The sequence below is a fragment of the Pangasianodon hypophthalmus genome, chromosome 9 (assembly GCF_027358585.1).
Source record: "Pangasianodon hypophthalmus isolate fPanHyp1 chromosome 9, fPanHyp1.pri, whole genome shotgun sequence".
NCBI lineage: Eukaryota > Metazoa > Chordata > Actinopteri > Siluriformes > Pangasiidae > Pangasianodon > Pangasianodon hypophthalmus.
The window spans coordinates 22,810,858-22,837,653 of record NC_069718.1 but is presented as its reverse complement, the minus strand read 5'-3'; the positions used below and the strand labels follow the sequence as shown (position 1 = coordinate 22,837,653).

Sequence of the window (26,796 nt, the reverse complement as noted above, 5' to 3'; positions counted from 1 at the left end):
AGAAAAAATACTTATGTACAGTCGGGGTCATAAGTTTACATCCACCTTGCAGAATCTGCAAAATGTTAATAATTAAAAAAAATAAGAGGAATCATAAAACAAAAGGGTGCAAACATTCACTGATGCTCAAGAAGGCGACACGATACATTAAGTAAACTTTTGAGCAGGATGATCGGTGTAACTTGTTATTATTTTGTTTAAAGATCTTTTTTCATTTATTTTTTTTCATTTTCAAGCTACATAAGACCAAATAATAACAATTTACATTGTTCATCCTGTTCAAAAGTTTACACCCCCCTAGCTCTTAATGTAGTGCATTGCCTTCTTGAGAATCAGTGAATATTTGCACCTTTTATAATAGTTGTGTACGAGTCCCTCAATTGTCCTGAGTGTGGAAAGATGGATCTCAAAATCATATAGTCACTATAGCAAAATTAAACAAAATATTAGGACACTATTTTTGAAATGTCAGTTGCTTGATATTAATTTCTTGTTTATAGATCTGTTATATATAAAAGCACTGTCACACTCGTAATCATGCTGTTGTACTCAATACTCAATGTGACCCAATGTGATTAAACGAATAAACTGATATTTAGTACAACAGCACCATTGTTAATGTCTCCCAATTCAGTCAAGTGAACCACCATGCGCTCCATATCAAAAGCCCCAAATTATATTGGGCTTCTGTGTAATGCCAGACATTGTGCCACTGTTTGCTTTGTTGTGTCATTTTGCATTATAAAACCATAAAGGTGATAGTATCCAGTAACCACTCTTTGCTTTATCTTACCAGACCCTCCAAGGCACATCGTCTTTTAATGTATAATATGGAAGTATATAAATAGGTCTAGAACAAGAAAGGAAGAAATATTCATACACAGCAATGATGGTGATGATGATGATGAGCATTTGTTTTAAAACTTCATCATTAGTAGTAGTTTATTTTTATTATTAAAACTTTCTTTATGATAAGCAAAGATATGGTTAATTTCACTGTAAATGGAAGCAGAAGCAAGCTTCTTATTTCTCTGTCCCCTAAAAATAAACATGCAACACAATTACTCATCAGACATGAACTGACAGAAAGCACTGGCCAGTAATTTAGTTTGTTTCCATATTGACTCAACAACTGGGTTTGTAGATGGAATTAACTCTGCGTTTTTGCATGGATGTGATGAACAGAGTAGCTTTGGAGGAACAAAGGCTATCGGGCCACACCTGGGCCATTACATCAAACACCAATGTGCCCAAATAACTCTAAATTCATCTGCTCAAAAAGGGCTTTGTGTATGCAGACATAGAGCTCAAAGCATGCTCTGATGCAGACATTAAAGGGTTTGCATAGAAGATAATGGGTTCTGGCTTGTGCACTGTTCTTTGGTCTCTGCATGCTCTGGTTTTGTTCAATTCACCAGCATCTGGGCCGTCTGTTTTTTCTTCTACCAAATATGTTATCAGCGTGAACCTAACTTTCTTAATGTTAAAGTCAACAGATTCACACAAATACTCACAAAAGTTTAAGATGACATACATTAAACATGTCAAGTGGTCATTTCTTATGATTACCCGCCCCTCTGTCTGCCAGATCACCCCTTTGCTTAGAGAAAATGGTGGCACTTTGACCATCTGTGTGTCGCAGCCTCTCATTTTTTCGATGTTGCTACTCAGCAGGTTGCTACTTTGAGAGGGAGAATCAGCCTGGCAAAGACATGCCAGCCAGACTTGATTTTTAAAGTGCTGAAGTGCCAAGGCTGTTGGCTCTATTTCTGTTCTCAGTATGTTGTTGTTGTTGTTGTTATTATTATTATTATTATTATTATTATATAAAATATCTTGTTAATTCTAAAATGGAGAACAAATCTGGGCACATAGCAATGGAGAAGTTATAGTTTTTAAGCATAGTAAAATCAGAATAGCTCTCTGATGGTTATCTGCCTCTGCAGGAGCCCATTAGTGCCTGTGAGCACTTAAACAGACGAGAGCACCCAGAGCCCTGACACTGCTGCCTGTTTTAAGTTTTAAACATTTGAATTTGGAAATTTCTACATTACCTGCCATGTGTGTAAACTATTTGGATCAGTGTTTGTTATTTTGTAATTTTGGGTTTCAGTCACTTAGTTCAACTTAGATGTATTTTCTTTCTATACACAGATGTACACTATACACTAAATGGCCAAAAGTTTGTGGACACCTGACCAGTCACATGCTTGTTGAACATCCCATTCCAGATTTAGTCCCTCTTTGCTGTTATGATAACCTCCACTCTTCTGGAAAGGCTTTCCACTAGATTTTGGAGCGTGACTGTGTATATTTTGTGCTCATTCAGCTACAAGAGCATTAGTGAGATCAGGCACTGATGTTGTGTGAGGAGGTCTGGGGTGCAGTCGGTGTTCAAATTCATCCAAAAAGGTGTTCAGTGGGGTTGAGGTCAGGGCTCTGTGCAGGACACTTGAGTTCTTCCACTCCAACCTTAGCAAACCATGTCTTCAAGGAAACTCACTTTGTGCACAGGAGCATTGTCATGCTGGAACAGGTTTGGGCCTCTTAGTTCCAGTGAAGGGAAATTATAATACAGCATACAAAGACATTCTATATAATTTTGTACATTCAACTTAGTGGCAACAGTTAAGGGAAGGACCACATATGGGAGTGATGATGAGCTGTCCTTATAGCTTTGGCCACATAGTGTAAGTACCTAATTCTCCTGGTTTGAGAAACTCTTACTGCTTTGTTGACGGCAGTCTTTAAGTTATATGGGTTGGGTTGTAGTCAAACTATGTCTTTGTAGTAATTGTTCACTACTAAATTTCAGTTACTCCACTGATTTGAAATGAACAGGTGAATGATTAAAATGGATAGGAGAAAGCAAAAACTGTCACTTATTCTACTCTCAAACACAGGCTGCAAAAGTCAATCACATTACATGACCAGGTTTGGCTGGTCCTCCGCCATGTCTGTGTACTTAGCAAAATGAAAGCTAGGATTAATCATAAATATTATCATTGGATAATATGGATGAGCCAAAGAAGATTTGATTTTTATTTCAGACATACTCCTGCTGCACAGCACTGTGAGTAATTGCTGCAGAGGGCCATCATCCCTACACTTGTACTGCTGCCTTTAATTTTTTTTATTGACTCAGCTAACCATTAATGGAGCAAAGCAAATTAGAAGGAAAATAACTTTACTTTTTTATTTTTCCTTCTTTTCCTCTTTGCATTTGCTTAAATCACATTTTCAATCCCCCCACCAAACATCCACTCTTTTTCTTGCAAACTGCCTCTCTGTCCTGTTATACCTGTTATCTAACAGTGCGTGGTGTGTAGGCGGGGATTATATTCATACGCTCATGGATATCAGCTGCATATGGTGCAGCAGAAGTGCACTTCTATATTCCACCGTCCCGCTCTGCTGGAGGCCCACAGTGTACCTCACACTCGGACCACGCAGAACATTCAAACCAGGACAGTGTTAACATTTCACTTCCCTCATGCACGCCCAACACAAAGTGAAATAATGCCGCATAGATGAATCAGCATGTGCTTCAGCAATTGAGTGAAGCCAAATTGAGCCTTTGTTTAAATTTACAGGAAGTTTAAGTTGCCCATCTGACTGACTGCAGATAGTGAGTTTTGCTATAGTTTATGTTGTACAGCACACACACACACACACACACACACACACACACACACACACACACATTGCTGTATCTATATCTATTAATGTATTGCAACTATTGCTGCTGGTTCATTTCATATATTGCTTTTTTTTTGTAAATAGCTCTTATACTTGTTGCTTCACAAAACAACCATGTGTAACCTTTAGCTTTAATTTAATATTGGGTGCTGAAAATGACTTCATAATGTGCATAAAACTGACACTGCATTAGCACATGAGCCTCTCATGTTACTGAGCTGATGGAATAAGTCACTGGCACCTCAGAGGTGTGTGTGTGGGAGCAGAACCTGTGCGTTCTACAAATTCAGGAAATGCATAGCGCATTGAGTGGGTTTCTATTTGCTTGGATTTATGTAAAGCTAAGTAGGAGGGAGGCTTGGCCTCTGTGGAGGATGTTTGTGGCCTTTATAGTATACAGCTTTATACTGATTATGCTTCCTGGCACCTTTAGTTATCCAGCAGTCTGATTTTAGTTTCATTTCAAGTCATTTATTGCCAAACCTCCTGCAGCATGTTGACACATTTGTACTCCTATAGAAACAACAGCTGATTTGCTTGTACAGTTTCCATTCTTGACCAACAGGTGGCAACACAGCTTCATCCTAACATGGGCCAATGAGAGGAGATGGGAGGGAGGACTGTAACATGCTCAGAGAGGTGAGCCGATAAAAGTGTGGTTCTGAGGCAGTCAGCTGGGAAGTGTGTGAAGGCAGAAGACAAGGCTGTAGGCATGGAGTGAAACAAAAAGGCAGATAAGAAGACAACTATGGGTCCTGCTGCTGCCTGAGGGTTTTACACTTCCTGGACTTTGTTCACTGTTTAGAGACACTGCCTGGTGTGAGTGCCAGAAGATAAAGAAAGAAAGAAAGAAAGAAAAAAGAAGAGACAAGGAAAAGGCTGAGCAGCTGAGTCCTGGAGGAAGCGTCTGTTTGAGACAAAGTCATATTGTTGTCAGTGGGTGGAAGAACAGGCTCCAGAACATGGACGAGGAGAAGGAAAAGTTTACTGTAAGAGCCTCGTACAGACATTCACACACTTTCAGGGTTCACACACATGTTCAGACAGCTGCACTTCCTGGTATGCTGTGTGGACTGGTTGCCTGAGCTGCTTGGTGGAATGAACTTCCACAGCATGGAGATCAACCACATTGTGATACTCTCGTTCACAAGCCGAGGATATTTTCTGTAATAACATAAAAACAGACTTCTGATTTTTTTTAAAACTTGTTTTCTCTGGTTGTTAGAAGTTTCACCCCACTGTAAATGTTTAAAAGTATATAAAATCATGTTTGTGTGAGATGGAATATCTCTGCCTGGACTCAGTTTGCCTTGTGACCTCATGATGGAGGGAGATGGAGACCGAGGTGAGATGTCTGCCAACCTGGATGCTCTGGTGGATGGTAAGGAACAGGCAACTCCGGGATCAGCATCGTCGTCCTGCTCAGATCTGTCCTCCACTACCCCTGCAGCTCAGCCCTGTCCACACACCACCAGGACCTTCAGCGGACTCCGGTTCTTTGGCAGAAAGTGAGTGTGTGCTTGTGTGTGTAAATGTGTGAGTAAGTGTAGCTGCTTTAAGTTCTGGACTAAGGAGGAAAGTCATAGCCCCACCCAAAAAAAAAAAGAAGAAAAGAAAAAAAAAACAAACCGTCAACTAAACAATAAGTAATGAGTCTCAGATGAGTCAGAACAGTTACACCTTGAGCTCCAGCATTCCTTACAGCTGGCTTCTCAGCATAACTGTCTCATAGTTCAAATCTCAGTGTTGTACTTTCACTTTTCTTTAGTTATTCTCGATTTTAGTAATACGCTTGTGGCATACCGCTTATTTAAAGTTCTAAATGTATATCTGCACTTTCCCCACTACTGTTTCTACTACAGTTTCTAGATTATATGTTTATATATATGTGTTTCCTGCCATTAACACTCTCATACCCCACATTGCCTCCTCACTGAATTTTACTCAAATATGGAAGGTTTTTAAATATGCAAGATCAGATTTCATCAAGTGGGTATACTAACCCTACAGTCTCTGGTGGTTCGCCAAAATTGGCTACCTTAATGGATTCTTAAAGAACTTAATTAAGATCTATTATTGTCAGACCTGCTGGGACTATGGTCACACCCACCCTTCTAGTACACAGCTGACCTTGTGCTTTTTAGAGCTGACCTACGAAGTACGCTGGTTTCAGATTTGAAAAGTGTATATTATGTTTACATTTGAAATTACATCCTGGCTTTTCTAATCAGAATATCGATCATTATTTAAGTATATAAATAACATGTTTTGTATAATATGTCATTAACTCCTTAAACTCATAGGATCCATCAGCAATTCCATCACATTCGTCACTCTTGTAACTACATATTTTTAATACTACTTAGTTTTAATGTAGTTACTGAATAATATGCTTCAAGATGAATAACTGAATAATAAACCAGCGGTTTAGGGGATTAACATTTGGTTATCCAGTAACACTGAATAATGAGATAGGAAGCAAGAAAGAGGAAGCATTAATTTTTTTAAAGATATAGCTTCATGTAATTTTATCTGACCTGCTGGTGCATTACAAATTACTGTTACTAGTCTGCTGGCAGGATTTTTCTGAAGAAAAAAATAAGGATTTTGCTTTATTTTGAAGGACGAAAGAGACCCCTGGAAACAAACGTTATGATGCATCTTACCCAAAAATGAATGAATTACTTTTAGCGTTTGACCCTATGGTTCAGTTAGGGACTTTATCACTCTGGGCATGTGGAAAGTTTGAGTGTGCGTATGTGTGTGTGTGTGTGGGTGCTTATGAATTAAATGTGATGATTCTATCTAGTCTAAGCATAGCTTTGAAGCATAAAAATATGAAACTGGATGAAATGATTATGGTAACACCAACATTTTTTTATGATTATGTTCGGGCGGTTCAAAACAGTCAGTGGGGCTACAATTTTCCGCATTCACAGTGAAAATCCATAGTACCTTGTGGTTTTACATAATTTTTCACATTGTTCTTATTCAGTGAACCATATTCATATTCATGTTAAAATGGATTTAAATGGAAAATGTTGTTAAAATGTTGAAATGGAGAAGCACCTCAGTGCTTTTGGTGTAAAAAAGAACAAGTGGACTTAAAAGGGGACTCAGATGTCTTTCTGGATATTTTAGCAGGTTTGAGCTCTCAGATCACTTGTTAACTCCCCAATCCCTTTAGTAATTCAAGTGTAATTCAAAATGATACTTTACATGGTGCTATTATTTGGCTGTGGATGAAAAATAGAGAGGATAGAAACAGGATTGAAATGAAATATGAGAAGCACCTGAGGGATAAAAGAAAGGAACAAGGATTTTTGTTGCAGAACCATCAAAGCCATGCTTCATGCCATAGGCATGTAGCTCTCAGGTGAGTGGTTGGTATAGACAAAATACATGCATGCACTACATACTGTATATTACAATAGTAATATATGATATCTATTATTCCTGTCACTGTCTATTATTATTATTATTATTATTATTATTATTATTATTATTATGATTATTACTACTACTAATGCCTAACTAATTAATCTCAGTAGCATAATTTCTAGTGCCTCTGTTAACCTGTCTGTCCTGTTGCTACCCAACACTGCTTACTTGGTTGTTTGTTTTTTTACTTGGTTTCTGCGAGGTGACAGAACACTGTAGCTATGTATGAGCGGTAAACACTAGTTGTGTATGTAATTGTAGATTACCCATGGCGAGAATCACCTGGACACCTTTTTAGACACAGGTGCACACATGCCAAGACCTACAAAAAAAAATCACAAAGTGAACTTATGATGTATTATTTGATATGGATACCATTTGTTTTACACTCATTGTTCCATGGAATGTTTTTGCCTCTCGCCCTGGGTTGGCATGGGTTTCAAATGACGGGGACAGTTACAGATGTGACTAGTATTTTATTTCACCTTTCCTAACTGCAGTAAGAATCACCTGGATAACCTATGCCACTATATCATGAGGAATTGACCCAACTTTGGACTGACTGGAAAGGTGTGCTGAGATAAATGCTGCACTCGTGCCAGTGAAAGGGGCAATATAAACACTGTAGAGTATGGGGAAAGTACACAGTGGTGCCTAAATTGCAGCAGCGCAGACTTGCTGGAGTGGCACACCTCATCGTACTAGCACAAGTAATACATGCCTCAAGATTTGGCATGATGAACAGTTGATCTGATGATCAAATTGCTGCTATATGGTCCGAATTGTACAATAGTGTGCATATTGGGCATAGCAAGGACCACTCAGCAAGTTCCCCATCATGGAACATTGGTAGGTCAGAAACCAAGAGTTCGACCACAAGGTGACTCTCAACCAGCCACCAATGCTTGCAAGGAGAGCTTTTACTGCTGGCATCAGGTTGGGGACTGAGTCTTACAGCTCTACATTTGGGAAGGAACATGCCAAGGCATTTAGTCCACTAGTGAGAGCAGCAGCTACCTTGCATCCACTTCGGGGCCACAGGCAGGATTGAGAATTCTGTGCAACGTGGACAGAATCAGCTGTAGAGGTGGAAATGCATACAGTATACACTGTGGCCATTCATGAGCAGGTGCATCCTCATCTATCAAGCAGTTCAGAACCACAGTTGACAGTGGGTCAATTTGGAATGTGCAAATAGGTCCATCTATTCACTACCAGACTTTTCCCAGATCTGGCATCCCACATCTGGGTGCTGATGACAATCTCCCAGGTGTATGTGCTGTCTCGACTCGTGCTGACTCGTCCTGGCAAATGAGTTGCTCTCAGTGAAGCCAACCATGGATGTGCCCGCCAGATGAGTTTTTGTGCAAGGTGGAGTGTGCTGTCCAACCATGTGCTATCTTTGTGATTGATGTATCTGACCCTCACGTCTGTTTGGACCAGTATGGTTGGATAGCACCATGTGTGTGTGGCAGAATTTGAGGACTAGATAGTCCACCCTGTATAGTGATAGGGTGGCTAGACTTGCCACTGAATCTAGCTTCACATGAATGAATTTTGAGGCCTGCTTTGGTACTAAGCAAAAAATACTAATACTAAATAGCAGCAGTTTATAGCAACTATTCCAGTGACTTTGGCCTATTTACACCATATGTGAGGCAATGTCATAAGACCTCACCAGAGTGTCACTGGATGTGTCTGGATTCAGTGCTTGGGCACTTGTATGACTGATCTTTATCTGGTGAACAGTCCATATCTCCCAGACATCTATACAGACCTACTGTATGTAGGCATTGGCATTGCTGCACAGTCAACACAAGGGATGCCCAAAGTTTCTGACATAGATAACATTGCATATTAACATAGATGATCAATAGTGAGGCAGTAATCAAAAAAAGTTGGTGTTTATCCTTGGCTTCCAGGGAGCTTAGTCTTTGGCTGCACAAATGGGAATCCTGTAATATTGCTAGGAAGTCACAGGCCTGCTAGACTTTAGATGGCAGGTGATATGGAAACTGAGGAATTACATGTTGAGAGAGGAGAAAGCTCCGACCCCAGTGTGCTGTTAGCAAGGAAGGAAGGCCTAAGGAAGTACACCTATGAACAGCATCTCACCACACGAACAGCACCTAGTCACAGGCATGCTGTTTGGCTAGATGGTTAGGCATAGGAAGATACAGCAAAGGATGGACCACAGCTGTACAGATAACACAGCAAGCTCAATACTGGACAGTGGTAGAATATTGAGGGAGACCACTTAACTACGTTAGGTGCCTTTGGTCCACTAGTCAGGAGGCTGTGGGTGGCTGCAGCACTGAACCGACGTGCTGAGGATTCTCACCATGCTTGGTGGTTAGAAGGGGTTAAATAGAACCTTATGTTCTTTATCTATAAAGGAAGGTGTAAAGCAGACTGAGACCACTTTGTTTTCACAATACATAAACACAATACATAAATAAAGTGGACTACATAGTTCTCTTGTGGTTTGTTTTAGAAGTGTCTGAGTTCATTTGTTGTGTTCACATATGGACAAAAAAAATACTGTGTCATCGGTCTGAGGCCACTTGAAATGAGGAAATGGACCAAGTGTGACAACTTGCCTTAGATCTCTTGTTTAAAAAAAGTCCTTTCCAACTACAGTGCATTCATCTCAATGATGGAAAATATTCTTTGAAATCTAAGTGCTCACCTGTCATCTTGTCCATCATGTAGCACTCTCCAACTCTGTAGATAAGTGTGTGTGTTCATGTGTGTGAACTCATGTATTCCACCTGCTCTGTCTAAGAAAGAGGCAGCTGTTTTGGTGCTTTGTTAGTATATGTTCACTGAGCTTGTGTAATCTGATAATGTCACACACTCCACAGCCAACTGAGTTTTGTTTTGAAAAAGTAAGTCCTCCGTGCCAGAAGTGGAACAGTGACATGAACCTGATTTTCTATAGCGCTGCTGGGTGATGCTACATCCCAGCACCAAAACACTCTTTCAAACAAACTGATTTATTGCAAACATCTTTAAAGTGCCTATTCTGAGACTCATTAAAGTAGGTCTCCTAAACACACACATACAAATCATGCAGTTCACAGTCCACATTTGTATTAGCGGTCCCAGTCAAGACCTGACAAGGGACAGACCCATTTCTGCTGCTATCTTTACCATCTCTCCCTCTCCACTCCTGCTATGTATAGATCAGGGTCACAGTCTCAGTATTGGATTGTGTGTGTGTGTGTGTGTATGTGTGTGTGTGTATGTGTGTGTGGAGAGTGCTGAGGCATTAAATGATGCTCTCCTGAGCTCTGACTCAAAGGAATTAGGCCAGCTGTTTGATTGAAGTTGGGCTGTGGGGAACTAGTGGACCTGAAACAAGGCAGTGAAGGTATTCACATATCTATTTGAACACTTTGAAATTTAAACACTTGTCATCTCATTTGTATATTAAATTTTACCAGTTGAACCAGCCTTTTGCCTGTCTACATCCAAGATTCAGTTGGAGCATTGCACTCTGCTGTTTACACATGGCTTATTGTCCTTATTATTATTATTATTATTATTATTATTAGTTTTAGAATGAATACAGGGAATATGATATGCATGACAGGAGGAGCTGGGGTTTTGAGGAATTCTGTATACTGGAGTATACTGTATGACAGACTAAGATTTCTTGAAATATAAAAACTATGTTATCAACACTTTTGTTCATCTTCAGTTATAAACTCTGATGGCAAAAGAGTGGATATTTGGGAAGTGTCCTGCAGGTGGCGACAGTGCTACATGTAGCATTCTGAACATCAGCCTCTCAGACCCTTTGCTCTGAGAGCCATTACTGTTGTGGTTGCTTGGCAATCACAGTCAGCCCAGTCAGCCCTACTGCCATGGGGGGACAACCAGGGAAGTCCAGGGCCTTGGCTGGGTAGTGCCCCAGGGGGCACAGTGACATGGAACAGACATATACGGTCAAAATATTGTGGTCAGAATGTTACGTTTAAACTTTAATTAAACTTAGGGTTTACAACTAACAAACAAAAAACCCTTCTAGTCGTTCCACTTGTTGTGCTCACATGCATTTATTTATTTGTTTGCTTGTTTGTTTATTTACTTTTTTTTTTTAAATAAAAAATGTATAAATCATTTATAAAATGTATAAATTTGCATATTGATTTCAGCATATATTGTGCTCATCACTGTTCTTTGGTGTTTAGTGTGGCTCTGCTCTGTCCTCTTAGCTGGCATCTTTGTGAAACTCCCAGACAAGCTTTCTTTAAACAAACCTCACTGAGTTTCCTAGCAACATCTGATACGCAACACACACAGTACACAAAATACCAGTTAACGAAGTTCATCAAGTCTTTTTCAGAGCCTGAGTAACTAACAAGTAAAGTTAAATATTTATTGGACAGATGTATTATCCTGACTGGATCAATATTTCAAGCCGTGTCTGCTTTTATCATTTATTTAATTAATTAATTATTCATTTTATTATTTATTTCTAAAGCAATATTCCTGTTTTGTTTTTCAACCTAATGTCTATCAGCTGTAATGCAGCATAGTTTATACATATTACTGTGAACAGAAAACTCAAATTCAAAATAATTCACTGTTCTGAGATGGGGCAACTTATTCAGAGGGAAGAATGATAGGTTATGAACTTGCGTTATTTAATATTATCTTGAGAGAATGGAACAGTTGCCCTTCCGTTATACGTCAGTTCTGAGTAAACAGGTTTTCTGGTCTTATCGGTACTAGGAAAGGTGTCAGTATACTTTTACATGATAATCACATATATGATACAGATGTGGTAGATAGAGATTAGGTTCAAAAACCTAGGTTGAAAAGTTTCAGATGATTTTAACTGGGTAAAGCACAAGGAGAACATGTAAAACTCCACACAAACAGCAGCCTGAGCACAAGATCCAGCCCAGCACCTTGGACTTGTGAGGTGAGAAAACTGCTCTCTGTTCTCGTAATATGTCTAGTAACACTGTTATATAAGTGCTTGGAGACATACTTGGCGCAATTTATTGGTTTCTTCCTGCCTTCAGAGGACTGAGGCTACCTTTAAAATAAATAGTTACATATTTACCTGTGCTTCTATGAAGCCTTCTATGAAACCGCCAAGGGTGGTATATCATACCTGCATAACAACTTGTGCATGTTTACACATGCCAAGGTACTCCAGAAAGCTCAGGTAGTGACGTATGATACAGTATTCACAACTAAATCACAGTCCTTGTTTGGCAATTCAGTCCAAAGACCAAACCTGCAGACAAAGTTGACCTGGCTGGGTGTGTCAGATCACGGCATCCATCTGGGTCAGCAGATCTGCTTGGAGAGGAAGCTGCCAGGGTGTTCGAACAACCAGTGAAAGCAGTGGAAACCAAGGTCTTGCTGACCATGTCAAGGCCACAAGTATGGCCTAGTTGCTGAATCCTGCACAGAGTGGGAAGAATAAGTGGTAGAGAAAAGATATGTAATAATTGGTGAATCCAGTTGTGGGCCAGGGCATCATGTCCCAGAGGGATATCCAACTCTGCCAGGAAGAACCATAAATGGCAATATGTTAACTTAGCACTGGCGGAGAGGTCCACCTTCCCCTGGCCAAACCTCCTCAAAGTTCTGGGCTACAACCAAGGTGTAGAAACCACTCTTCTGGATGTAAGCACAGTCTTGACAGTGCATCCACCACAGAATTGCACAGACTGAGCAGATGAATTCTTCTCGGTGAGACCAGGTCTAGTTTGGCCCACTTGAGGAGATTCTCCACAATTCTCTAGCATTCTTGGTGAATCCCGTTTCATGCTATTGAATTGTGTCACCTGCTTTGGTGTTTGAGAGCTTTGTAAGTCATTTCTAAGTTCACTGTGTGCCCCAGTTCCCCAATATGAGGAGGCTGGACATGTACTGCATGGCCTGCTCTTTGGTGAGAACACACAGAAGCTAGTAATCCAGATATGGAGGTATCCTGAAGCCTGATATCCTGGCCATCAGAGGAAATAAGGCCATCTATATGCACCTTTCTGAAAGGTAGGAATTTGACCTGTCTACAGGCATCCCTACCAAGTAGAAATGGGGTACTTGAATGCTCATCAAAACCTGAGGGTGTGGTCCCACTGTCGAAGACAGCCTGAGGCAGACAGGCAACCTTGGCAACCTATAGGTGCTGGAAGGCGTGACCGGTGTGTGGTGTCTTGAAAGCACAACATGGACAATCTGTTTGGCCATGCTGGCTGTGTGATTCTGAAAACTGCAGCCCCTGTGCAAGGCTTCTTTGGCAGCAGGCCCAAAGAGGGACCCAATCACACAAGGCAGGTTCTGCAGAGATAATCAGTACACCTTTGGCAGGGTGGATTGCGCCGACCACATCTGATGCCCCGACACCCTACCATCAGTAGTGAGGTGCTAACTAGGTCCCTTAGATGGGTATATACTGTAGCTGCTGATTGGAGCAACTGCTAGCAGAAGAGTAGCCAATGTGATGCAACATCACAAAGGCACATTCACACCAGATGTGTGTTGTTAAGCGTCTTGTCTAGCCTCATGTCAAGCTTTGTGTCAACTCCTTATTCGATTGTTGTTTGTTGTATTAGAGCTCTCTTCATGACAGTTTGGCAGAAATGTTTAAGTAGCTGTGCACCTGCTATGGCAGAGTCTAACAGAGTTCCTCATTATATTTTTATATTCTACAGGGTGTCCTCAAAGTCTCCATACATAGGGGAAATGACTTATTACACTTATTAGCAAAATATCTTCCGAAATTTTTCGTACTTAGTTTATATGATATATTTTTTTCGGATTGCCTTTAAGAATGCCTTTGACAAAAGAAGAACATATTGAAATCATTCTCATGGTTGGATTATGTAGAGGATGTTTTGTAAATAAAGTTTTGCTAAAAAAATTTTAATTTCCCCTGTGTATGGAGAATTTTGGGACACACTGTATTATAAAATCACATATAGCATTGTGAACAAACTGAGGAACATTCATACAGGAAACAAAGTTGCTAATGAGCAACAGTTGAGTGTAATTAATTAGTAAACAGGGGTTTTCATTGCCACTGGAACCTAGAAGTTAACATCCAAGTACAAGTAGAGCATGTGAGGGACTAGTGGACACTGTTGTACTCAGTAGTTTTTTGAAATAATGATTTCAGAAAAGCAAACATGCGTATTACCATAATCTGTCATAATGCTCCTTCTGGTTGTTTGGTTTGCTGGTTTTCTCTGTTTCTCTCTGATGCAGTACATGAAGCATAGTCATTGTTCACAATGGGGCACTCAAAAAAGCATTCAAAGCATGATCTGATTTATTTTAAAGACTGAAAACAATGTGCAAGGTTTAATTCTGTATCCCAGAAAAAGAGACATGAGCCGATACAGCTTCCAGACCGCACTCCATGGTAACAGCCAGAGTAAGCAGCAGTATTCTGGCCCCTCTTAAAGAGCAGTAATTATTTCCTTATGTGTTGTTGTGCTTTGAGTGTAGTGGTACATCTCTCATAAGCGGAAGTCTTGCTGAGGTTGATAATCTAATGAAGTAGATGGTATTGACACTCTGTATTTTAAGTAAGGCTTGTAATAAACAGACAGCAGCTGATCAGCGTTCTGTGAAGTTAAATTAGCATGCAGCTTTTTTCAGACCCTGCGCTGGTTTATACACGCTGATCCATAATTCAAGAGCTGATGGGCCTTGAAGTGGAAATGAATGGTATTGTGTTGTGTTGTGTTATATTGGTGTTGTAGTGGCTTGGCTGTGTCTTTTTATCTGGTGAAGAGTTGATACAATGACAAGATGTTAGCTGCATGCTAGACTGACCTAGGGAAGGCTGCATCGCACAGCTACCTGCTGACTATCTATGAAGTAATGCTAAATTACAGCATGTTCCTAAATGTTGATAACTTACTGAGCTGTGCTCTCAGGTGTAAATAGGAATATGTTTTTTCAGGGTCACTTTTTTGGTATAATAACAACATGTTAATTACTATGTATCGTACTGGTCATAGTGGGTTTAATTTTACTTATTGATGGTATGAATTTTGATTTATGCAGGTGTTGATAATTTTTTTTTATTATAAAAACATCAGTTAATACAAGACTTAATTACTTTGTTAACATTACTTCTGGTGTATTATTGCTGAAGTAAGTGGTTTGTTCATGTTTACTTATACTGTCCTGTTACTGTTTACTGTAAGTTTATTGTACTTATACTGTTAGTTAAGGGAACCTTATGTTTTTCATACAAAAGGATAAGATTGGTAGAGTGGAGATCTTCTGGTCAGGGCTTGTGATGCATCCTCTGTAGTTTAGTTGTCCTTAGGATGAATAAATACAGGTTTCCTATCGAAAAGGGTAGTGGACTGGGGGGCGGGGGGGTTGTCACTGGAAGCTGTTACTATGGTGTGTGTGTGTGTGTGTGTGTGTGTGCATGTGAGTGTTGTGTAGCTGATGCACACAAGCACAGTGTGTGTCTGAATCTGGTAATCAGTGATTATTTTAAACCACAGGCTTAGCCTCTGATGCACTCCTGCTGGCTCCTTCACAGCCAATCGATGAGCTGTGTTTGTGTCTGTGTTCTTTAGCACCTCCTCTCCTCCTTCACCTGATCATTCGCCTTTCTATCCTCTCTTACTTTCTCTCTTTCTGTCAGTCGTTTGTGTTTCAGAACTTCCGGAGGAGAGCTGCGTAATCAGTGCCAGGTCGTATGCTACTACTTTTCTCTTCACATTTCACAGTAGTATTAGTCTGGTAAACATACTGAAGTTACGTATTTGTGGTGAAGTTGCAAAATTGGGTTCTGTGCTTGGTTCCTTGACGTTGCTTCTATATTTGAGTACAGTAGCTAGACTGCTGCATTGATGCCTGATTGATATACATTTAATGTTTATTTAATTAGCGTCTGTTTAAAATAGTTTCCTACATAAAAGACAAGTTTTACAGATCGATGAGCAATAAGATGCGCTTATTCATCCTCACTGTACCGTGTCCATAACTTCTCTTTACGTGTGTTTATGTTGCTATAATTTTGGAATAGCCAGTAGTCTAGCACAGAGTTCTCAATATAGACTGAATGCTCTTTTTTAATACAATGTCAATATACAATAATACAATCCAATTTTTAATAAATTGTATGTGGTTTGTCCATAACATCTTTTGTAAAATATTTATTCTTGAAATAGCTTGAAAGATCATTTTTTTTAACCTCACAGGATGTTAATTTACATGACGAATCTAAACCCTAACTCTTTAATTTAGACTGGGGGAAGTGAAAGTGGTTATACTCAGTAATATACAGGAAACATATGTGGTTAATAAGTGTGCAATACAAAGTTAGAGAAACTTTGAACTTTGCACAGTTTTTTAACAGATACATTTGTCTTGTATTTACAACATGACTTTGTTAATAGAAGGAAGTTAGCTGGATTGATTAGTCATCGATTAGCAGGGAAGACCTAAAGAACTTCCTAATCAAATCCTGTTAGCTGATCTGCCCCCTGGCTTGAACTTCACCTAGGATTGACTTTATCTGAATTTAGACTGACACAACCCAGGGACAGAGCAAAAAATATGGACTTTCTGGGGGACCCTAAGGACTGTTTTGAGAACCACTAACATATATGATACAAATAATCAAGTGATGGACATGTTTTTCAGTACTACAAACCTGAGAGCTTCCATACTATCTTCTGTTTCTAGTAAAGTTGGAAAATAACTTTATGCAATTTATAGAATGCAAAGCTAATAATCTGTTTCAACACCCAGCACTACAGTTAGTTCTTAATATTTATGGCTAGTAAATGCACCAATAACATGAACCACCATTGCACACAGAGACCAGTGTTTGGACTGAGTGTAATGTCTACAAACTTTAATAACTTGAAATGAAAGTGAACAGCTGCTCACCACCTCTAAATGAGATAGAGATGGGCTATAATTAGCACAGCCATTAGTGAAGGGTTAGAAAGCCTTTTAATCTGCTCTGTACATCTACAAGTCAAAGGTTTATAATCAGGAGGTGAACACTAGCTCATTTTCTCAAGTGCTTTACATGTCACTGTATGATGATGTCATCAGGGCTTTACAAAGATACAGCGCAGGTGGCTGCTTAAGACGAAGTTTACTAGGGCTAGTCTCAGAACAGAATATACTAGAAAAAGAGCAGTGCACTAATTCTGTGGAGATCTGTGCTAGCTATGGGGAGGATATAAAAATGGCATGTTGCAACGCATGCAAATGCCAGGCTGTTAATATTACATTAAGGGCTGGAATTAAATTAGGAGTAAATTAGATCAGCATTATGTCAGGGTTCTGCTCAAAGACTGTTTAAGGCTTAGGTTTGTAGTACAAGCAGTAATTCATACTGACAATTTTACACCAACAGCCTCAAAGAAGCTTTAGAAAGCCTCCATGGACGTGTTCTTTCGACGTCACTTTAAGAGGAAGGAGGCTGTTTTTGCTAGGCCAGGTGGTGAAGGGTCTGAGCCATGTCGATCCAGGAGACCCAGTATTGCCGTGCCAGCGAGCCGTGCACGCAGGCGTTCCAGCGCAGGTTTTGCCTCGGCTACACTGGCGCAGCGCAGGAGATCCAGTGCTCAGCTACAGTCACTACAGTCACTACAGTCAGTGCCTCATGCTGCTAGCGGCCGATCAACTAAAACTGGTAATGCGAGACGCCGATCAAGCACTACTACACCAGGTGCAAATCCACGTTTTGCAGTACGCCGCAAGAAGGCAAGTAAGTTGCGTAACATTGACACACACCTTCTTGGCCCCTCCATGCTGCTCGCCAGTCTTATCCAGATGACAGAGGAGGAAGAGGATGTTAGAGACCAAGTTGTTGGACAGGTGGAGTTGAAGGGGAGCATGTCCTACATCTGCTCAGACCCACTGCTTTCAGAAGGAGACAGCGAAAGTGATAGTCCAAGCTCCACTACTGACTCTGACAATGACCAGAACTCAGAGCCATGTGACGAGCATCTTACGGAGGCAGGTTTGTCAGAGCAGGAGTTTAGAAACTCCTCTGTTTTGTGCCAGAGGAACTGCCTGCCTCTGAGCGTGGTTGTCGAGCGAGTCCAGGCTCATACGCTAATCCGTGTTCCACGATGTCTCAGGAGAAACTCCTCTTACCTAGGCCATGCTGAAGGTGGCCCACAAGGGCGTTATTGCCAGAAAAGGCGCCGCAGACGTGTCTCCACCATCTCCAAGGCAGGCAGCCCTTGGCCAGGAAGAGGTCAACCACTGCCTAGTCGCAGGAACTCCACCTGTTGGAAGACACACGCTGCCTTTGGCCCACTAATGGGAGCCCATTATGACCCTACACTGGAGTCATGGAGTGGCTTCCTCTCGTATGTAAAACTTTTACTTTCCTTCAGTCCAGATGATGTTCTCTGTTTTTACTGTTATTGGTCATACCCACTCCCAGATTGATCTTAAAACTGACATGCTCTTCTTGTGTTTAATCTGGAGGTACCTAAGTGTAAAGCTATTTGGAAGTGTTTTTTCTGGTACTGTTACATACGAAAAGTTATGTCTTTACAATAAATCGAAAAGACATACTGGACACTACACTGTAGAACACAGACAATTTGGGTTCTCCAAAACATTTGTGACACAAACTGCTATTTTAGACCACAGGAACATGGTAAAATGTAGTCATTTCACTCTAGCATATTTCTTCATGTTAGAAACAAACACTGTAGTCAATAGCCAGACATGATAACATTTAAATAGGAAATCTGCGTCATTTGAAGGGGGCTGTCTGTGCATGTGTGTGTTTTTTCCTGAGTGACCTTCTAATTCTCTGTCCTGTGGATCTGAGCTCCATGGCGCTAGCTCATTAGCGGCACTGGTACTACAGCGTAGCATCGTTACTTATCAGTCCCGCTGATCAGCTAGTAGGTTAACCACCATCAGGTTGCTAAGCGTTACTGATTCTCACAGCAGGGACTGCACACAAAGGTTACAGCAAGCAAGGCCTTGCACTAACAGGAAAAAAAACATACTTTAACCCTATATGTTCTGAGCCCTCATGCAAGGGAAGTCAGGTTAACATAATTTTGACTTCAATACTTATATCAAATATAGTATACCAAAGTGCACAATAACAAAAGAATATGAAAAAAATTACAAACATATTTTGTATTTTTATTTATGGTATGTTAGTTTATGATCTAAAAGCACAAGCTAACATACTTTACTGAATAAAATTCTTCATCTGTATATTTTAGATATGCTAATGAACCTGAACCCACCCCCCCACCCCATATATATATATATATATATATATATATATAATCATCTCACTGTTTAATATCAAAGTACAGACCATTTACTAGCACGTTTGCTAAATAGTCTCTTTGTAATGGCAATCCTCAGTTCTTTATAGTGCTTTACAGTGACTACATCTGAATTTCCTGCATGGCTGAGCTTACACAAATTAAAATAGCAATTCGTGAAATTGTATTTGTCGAGAGACATCATACTTTCAATATAGCATTGACCTAGTTAAAGATTTAAAAGTATGAATTATGGGAGTACTGAATTGTTTGCCACTTTGTAGCATCGTTATTTCCCAGTGCTGCTTATTGCTGTTGCTTTGTGAATGAATTTGTCATGCTGAGGTGTGGATGAAACTAGACAGACCTTTCTTCACGTTGTATGTGTTTTTTGTTCTGGCAAACAGAGCAGTGTATAAACTGTGGAATGAATTATATAAGGAATCATGTGTGTAGGTCTATTAAATGATAGATAGAATAAACTACTTGGGAAGTGAAAAAAAGCAGAGATCTATATTTTGAAACTAGACTCTGTGATTGATATGGGAATAAAAAAAGAAGTAGAAACAGGTCCCTGAGATGCTCCAGGCAAATGAACAGAGAAAGCTCTTCCTGAAAAACCTTACTTTCTAATGTCAAGATTATTTATATCTAGATGACTAGATGTCACGATCTGATTTGTGCTGTAGTTATAGATATATTTTCCCTATATATTATGAGCCAGCAAGCAAGATGTCATTGTCTGAAGTTCCTTTATTGGCAGCAGTGTAAACCTAGACAATTCGTCAATGCATTGTTAATGGGGCTTATTAACAAAACTGATGAAATGTAATAACCTCCAGCACATTGAGATACTATTTGTGTATACTACTTGTGTAGAATGTCTGTGTATGTTCTCCCTGTGTCTCCCCGTGTTTCCACCCATATCCAAAAAACGTTCCAGATAGGTGGAGTGGCTGCTCCAAATTGCCTGTAGATGTGAGTGAGTGTATGACTGTATGTGTGTGTTTGCGTGGTGACCTGTGATGGACTGGCGTCCCATCCAGCATGTATTCCCACCTTGCAATAATATGTCCACAGCTGCAAAAGAAAGGTCAATGGCAACCCTAAATTGCTGATACTTGTTATGTTTAAGATGATAATGTTCTGTAGCCTACTTATCTTGTGTTCAGTAACCTCCCACAATGTTTTCATTTGTGCTGGCATTCTTCAAATGCCTTGTTTTTGTTAATTTATATTGATGAAAGTGAAAGTAATCCTGGCGCTATGAAACACTTAAAATTAGTTTTAAGGACCTTGCATCAAACCAGTCTGGCCTGCTTTAAACAACTACATTTGAACTTGCTACTAAAATAAGAGTTGTATAGCTAGTTCATACATCATTTAAAAGGGTGTGGATTATGGAATACCATGCAAATTATGTATATACAAATTATATACATGCAAATTATAAATTATACATAGTTGAATACACTATATGACCAAAAGTTTGGGAACATCTGACCATCACATCCACATGTGGGCCTTCTCCAAACTGCTACCAAAAACGTCAGAAGCACACAATTGTATAGAATGTGTTTGTATGCTGTAGCATTACAGTTTCCCTTCACTGGAACTAAGAGGCCCAAACCTGTTCCAGCATAACAATGCCCCTGTGCACAAAGTGAGCTTGATGAAGACATGGTTTGCCAAAGTTGATCTGGAAGAACTCGAGTGTCCTGCACAGAGCCCTGACCTCAACCCCACTGAACACCTTTGGGATGAACTGGAACACTGACTGCACCCCAGACCTCCTCACCCAACATCAGTGCCTGACCTCACTAATGCTCTTGTAGCTGAATGATCACAAATCCCCACAGCCACGCTCCAAAATCTAGTGGAAAGCCTTCCCAGAAGAGTGGAGCTTATTATAACTGAAAAAGGGGGAATAAATCTGAAATGGGATGTTCAACAAGCACATATGGGTGTGATGGTCAGGTGTCCACAAACTTTTGGCCATATAATCTAGCTAGTGTTGTCAGATTGGATTAAAATGCATTTTCAATAATGGAAATGATGACATTGGATGGGTATGGTTTACTTTGGTTATAATTGAGATACAATTCAGGCAGGTTTTCAACACTGATGGGGCTGGAAACAATCAAATCCAATCTGGCAACCTGTGAATCCCAAAGCCTCAGGCCCACAGTTCTCCACAGGCGGCTAGCGTCCCGCCGCTCCTCCACAGAGCTGTTTTTGTCAGGCACATATGAGTGATGGAGTTGGTCAGGATGCTCTCAATGGTGCAGCGATAGAAACATGTTAAGATCTGGGGAAACAGATGAACTTTCTTCAATCTCCTCAGAAAGTAAAGATGCTGCTGCACCTTTGAAACCAGAATTGAAGTATTACCCTCATATGCTCAGAGATGTGGAGGCCCAGGAACCTGAAGCTGGAGATATGCTCTATTTCAGTCCCATTGATGTAGACGGCAGAGTACCTGCTGCTTTTAGATTTAGGAAGTCCACAGTGAGCTCTTTACATGAGCTAACAAGTATTAAGAATGTTACCTGTAAACTAGTTAAAGATAAACTAAACTAAATATTAAACAGTAATAAACAGTAAACTCACCTGACCAGCCTGCCATAGCTCCTGTATAAACTTCCTCCTAAATGAAAATAAAATATATATAATATATGTATAAAATATTCTCCAAAGTTTCAAGTAATTCCTGGTTCATGATTCTTACATCCAAATGCTGCACAGTGTTCTGACATTTTTGCAAAAATCTTTGTGAATGCTCTGGAAAGTTGCTCCCACCAAGAGAAAGGTGCTGTAGCTGCATGAATCTGGCATCAAGGTTTCACATATCTGTGGTTATTAACATGAAAATTAGCAGCAAGCTAGCAGTTAATTATTAGTCTTTATTGGTAATTATTGAGTCCTCAGGCAGTGTGTGTTCTGACTGCAGGAATACCCGCTGAAACGAGACTTTTAGGATTAGGATGCAATCATAAATCTTATATTTATTTCCTATGTAATGTTACTGTGTATGATATAAACACAAACAGCTAACATGAGAGGGATGAATATGTACAGCATCACATATGATGTCTGATTAGCCCATCTTTTTATTAGCTTTTAATAAAAAATGTAATAAAAATAGCTAAAACCTGCGAAATATATATATATATATTATATAATATATATATTATAGTTCTTATGTTTTCTTTCCCTTTCTTTCCCTTTGCTTTTGTACTGAGTGTGAACAAGCCAAGTTATGTGGAATATAATATGTATATTAGTCCATAAGCATGTGTGTGTTTGTGTTGTTTCAGGAAAGCCATTGCCAAGTCTGGTGTTCAGAACCAGGCCAACCAGTCGAGTGCCTTGGCGGCGTCCAAATGTGAAACTAACCAAGAAATCTCCCAGACAGTCGACTGGACTGTGAGTTTCATTATTCTATGAGAATACTGTGACAGATCTTCCTGCTACCATGGATAATGATCATGTATTCACATTCTGCTAATTAGCATCAGTCTGATGTGTGGCTGCTAACAGTTTTCATTAATTCCTTCTCACAGTGTATGCACTGTATAACTCCATATAAGCGGATACTAATGAACCAGCATTGCCTTTTACATACAGTACAGGATGAATTACTCTAAGATTACCCTGGAGAGTAACCTTAAACTATGTAGATGAAAATCTCAAACGGTTTATAGATGTGAAAATGTTTACTGTGTCATGAAAAAGCTCCTAGCAACACTGTATTCACATATACGGCTAACTGTACTGCAGTGATGGCAGGATGGGAAGATGCTCTTGATAAATACAGTAGGGTCTGATTATTGGATCTACTCTACCCTACAGGAGAATGCTCAGTTCGGACAGCACGTCTGGTTTGAGACCAGTCTTTCTGGAGATTTCTGCTATGTTGGAGAGCTTTACTGCTTTGCCAAATCACTGGTGAGCTTTCTACAGAGCACATATGCTGCTTTTCCTCTTTTACACTTCCTTGTTTTTGTACTGTACTGTTTGTTCTGTCAAACTGAAAATCATTAACATAAAGGAACACAATACTGATTCAAAAAAAAAAAAAACAGCTTCCTAAATTGTTGATTAGGTTAAAATAAATTCAACAAATACTGTAGTGCTTGATCTCTTTGAAAAACCTTGAGCAAGAGCACCCACCACTGTTACTCCTGTGTAAGCACATGTCTTGTGGCAGACAGTGATCCATGAATAATAATATGTCACTGCCCTGTCTTATAACCATATGTTTTCTGACCAACAGCAAAAATCACTGCCTCGCTATAAATGTGCTGCTTGCAAAATAGCAGTCCATACAATATGCATGGACCAGCTAGAGAAGGTAAAGGTTTAAAGTTCATGCATGGACAACACATTTGATTTTACATTATATTTATTGAGGACATTCTTGCATTATTCATTGCTTTTGTGTGCAGATTAATTTCAGATGTAAGCCATCATTTCGGGATCCAGGCACAAGAAACGTGCGAGAGGTAAGAAAAGTCTCATTAAACTGAATTTCTCAGTATATCCTTGCTGTCTAATGTTTCTCTAACATCTGTATGTTTGTGTGTTTTTCAGCCATGTACTGTAAGGCATCACTGGGTCCACAGGAGGCGGCAGGATGGGAAATGCAGACAGTGCGGAAAGGTCTGTTACAGTTTAGTGCCAAAAAAATACACATTTGATTTTATATTTAATGTCCTGTTGTATTGTATTGTATTGTATTGTATTGTATTGTATTGTAGTGTATTGTATTGTATTGTAGTGTATTGTATTGTATTGTAGTGTATTGTATTGTTCTGCATAAACTGAAAATGCTACAATCACGGTTTCTTCTTTCCTCAGGGTTTCCAGCAGAAGTTCTTCCACAATAAAGACATCGTGGCCATCAGTTGCTCTTGGTGTAAACAGGCGGTAAATGGATCTGCTGATCTGACAGTGTTTATGTAACAGAAAGAACAAAGCAAGAACAATGATATTAATGGGTCTGTGTATGCTTTGCAGTACCACAATAAGGTGACCTGCTTCATGCTACAGCACATAGAAGAGACTTGCACTCTCGGTGCACATGCCGCTGTTATAGTACCTCCTACCTGGATCATCCGAGTGCGCAGGCAGCAGGTACAGACTCAGCCCTCTTCCCTTCTTACTGTTCTGCTTGTTACATTTATAACATGTAACATCTGGTTGAGAACTGTTTTTTTTAGATTTCTCTCTTTAGCTCAACATTGCATTTTCAAATCTGCTTTCTCACAGCCTTCCACCTGCAAGGCTACAGCATATATTAAAGCTATAGTTGATATAAATTGTGTGGAAGAATTTTAATAAATCAATATTCAGAAGACCAGGTCTATGCCAAATAATTTGAGCTTTATTGCAATACAGCTGGAGAAATGAGCGTACACATATAGAGTATATCTCCACTCATCTCTCCCCACCAAGAAGATTTATATATAGTGATTCCAGAGAAGCTCACAACCCCTCACTTAGCATCCTTCCACATTATAAAACACACACCAAAGTCCACTCCTATTCCGCACCTTTCCATTGTCAAAACACACACCAAAGTCCACTTATACACACAAATGATAAATGATTATTTATTGATCATCATTAACTGTCATGTAGATAAATGCTTTTTTTATTTCCACACTTGTCTAGGGACAAGTGATCAAGTGAAATCTCATATGTGCCTATGATGATGATCAGAGGCATTACAGACATTGTGCTCTTCAGATAGTTCAGAATGTTGCCTAAAACCCTATTTTACTTCCTTCAGGCTTCCCTAAAGTCTAGTAAAAGGAGGAAAAAGACATCTCTGAAAAGCAAGACCAGCAAGAAAGGGACAGAGGTAAGCCATTCAGTTTCACTATGCTGTACCATGAACGCTGTGATTAACACAGTGACAGTGAACAGCACTGGACACGTTTAGGTGAAGTATATGGAGCTACTATGTGCTCAAATAGCACTTCTTTGCTTTTAATCCCTGTGTTAGGATGGCAAATGGAAACACTTTATAGTCAAGCCGATTCCCTCTCAGCTCATGAAGCCATTGCTTGTGTTTGTGAATCCAAAGAGTGGTGGAAATCAGGTGAGTATCCTCCAGGTAATTTTTTTTCTATCACATGGAATTTTCAAGTACTACACATAAACAAGGCTTTTAACAAATACATTTGGTTTTGTCTTTTTTATTAGGGAACGAAAATTATTCGGTCTTTCTTGTGGTACCTAAACCCACGACAAGTATTTGATCTCACTCAAGGAGGGCCTAGAGAGGGGTTAGTACTGAAACGTTGGTCATTCAGTTTGATACTGGGATCTGTTTCTTACTTCAGCTCTAGAAAGACTTTTTAATTGCAATTTTAATTTCCTCGCTCCATTTGTGCTCATTTTTAAGGTTAGAAATGTACCGCAAAGTGCCCAACCTGCGCATCCTAGTATGTGGAGGAGATGGAACGGTAAGTGCAATTTGTCAGTTATGTAGACTTTAATGTGACATTAAACATTAAAAGACATTAAAGTAGACTTACCAAGCAGCTTTCTTGTTTAGACTAAGCAATCGTGGTAATGTTGCATACAGCATTCAGTGTAATCTAAATAACACTTTATTTAGCTAGAGCTGACTTTCTGTTAAATGTCAAGTCAGATGAGTCAGATAAGATGAACTGAACACTTTTTGAACATGCAGGTTGGCTGGATCCTGTCAGTGCTGGACGAGCTGCAATTGAATCCTCAGCCTGCTGTTGCTGTCCTCCCACTTGGCACGGGAAATGACCTGGCCAGAACACTCAACTGGGGAGGAGTGAGGAAAATATAATGCTCTAATATGTTCTTGAAGTAATTTGGCTAGCAGTGGTTTGTGCATGTTGATGTATGTGCATGATTTGCTTAGATTGTTCATAGTGTCATAGTATTCATAGTGCCATAGTATTCATTGTGTCATAGTGTTTATTTTTATGTCTCCACCACTTGGTGGTGGAGATCCTATGAATGGTGGTGGAGATCCTATGAATCACTATGAATACTATTTTCAGATTGTCCATCTGTCTATCCGTGTGTCCATCCAAGATTCTCATTTGCACGATATCTCAAGAACAAGTGGTTGAATGTTTTTTGGATTTGTATGGAATTACCATTGTAACTAGCAGATGACCTGATTAGATTTTGGATCTATTGAGCCAAGGATATTTTAGATATATTTTAAGGGTATTTCTGGCAAGGAGTAGACTTTTTGGTGGCGGAGGCTTTGCCGAGGTCTATTTGTTGCTCTCATCAGTCAGTCAAAATGGATTATCTTAATCTTTTAGATGGGTTTGTTATTATTATTATTATTATTATTATTATTATTATTGTTGTTGCTGTTACCTCCTAGATGGTA

General features: G+C 39.7%; 1 protein-coding gene across 3 annotated transcripts in view; it reads left to right on the top strand.

The window, feature by feature from the left end:
• dgkzb (diacylglycerol kinase, zeta b) overlaps positions 1 to 26,796 on the top strand; it is a 44,535-nt gene that overhangs the window by 8,561 nt on the left and 9,178 nt on the right. The window contains exons 2-15 of one of the 3 annotated variants that reach the window (XM_053237058.1): positions 4,265 to 4,688; positions 5,004 to 5,207; positions 22,721 to 22,829; positions 23,256 to 23,351; positions 23,680 to 23,757; positions 23,852 to 23,908; positions 23,997 to 24,065; positions 24,264 to 24,332; positions 24,423 to 24,539; positions 25,198 to 25,269; positions 25,414 to 25,509; positions 25,614 to 25,696; positions 25,816 to 25,876; positions 26,107 to 26,220. In XM_053237058.1, the coding sequence (XP_053093033.1) occupies positions 5,020 to 5,207; positions 22,721 to 22,829; positions 23,256 to 23,351; positions 23,680 to 23,757; positions 23,852 to 23,908; positions 23,997 to 24,065; positions 24,264 to 24,332; positions 24,423 to 24,539; positions 25,198 to 25,269; positions 25,414 to 25,509; positions 25,614 to 25,696; positions 25,816 to 25,876; positions 26,107 to 26,220 (1,209 nt within the window). In that variant the 5' untranslated portion in view covers positions 4,265 to 4,688; positions 5,004 to 5,019. Of the gene's footprint in view, positions 1 to 4,264; positions 4,689 to 5,003; positions 5,208 to 15,674; positions 15,828 to 17,509; positions 18,474 to 22,720; positions 22,830 to 23,255; positions 23,352 to 23,679; positions 23,758 to 23,851; positions 23,909 to 23,996; positions 24,066 to 24,263; positions 24,333 to 24,422; positions 24,540 to 25,197; positions 25,270 to 25,413; positions 25,510 to 25,613; positions 25,697 to 25,815; positions 25,877 to 26,106; positions 26,221 to 26,796 lie in introns of those variants that run through there. The other 2 variants (XM_026919946.3, XM_053237059.1) reach the window with 2 other exon arrangements.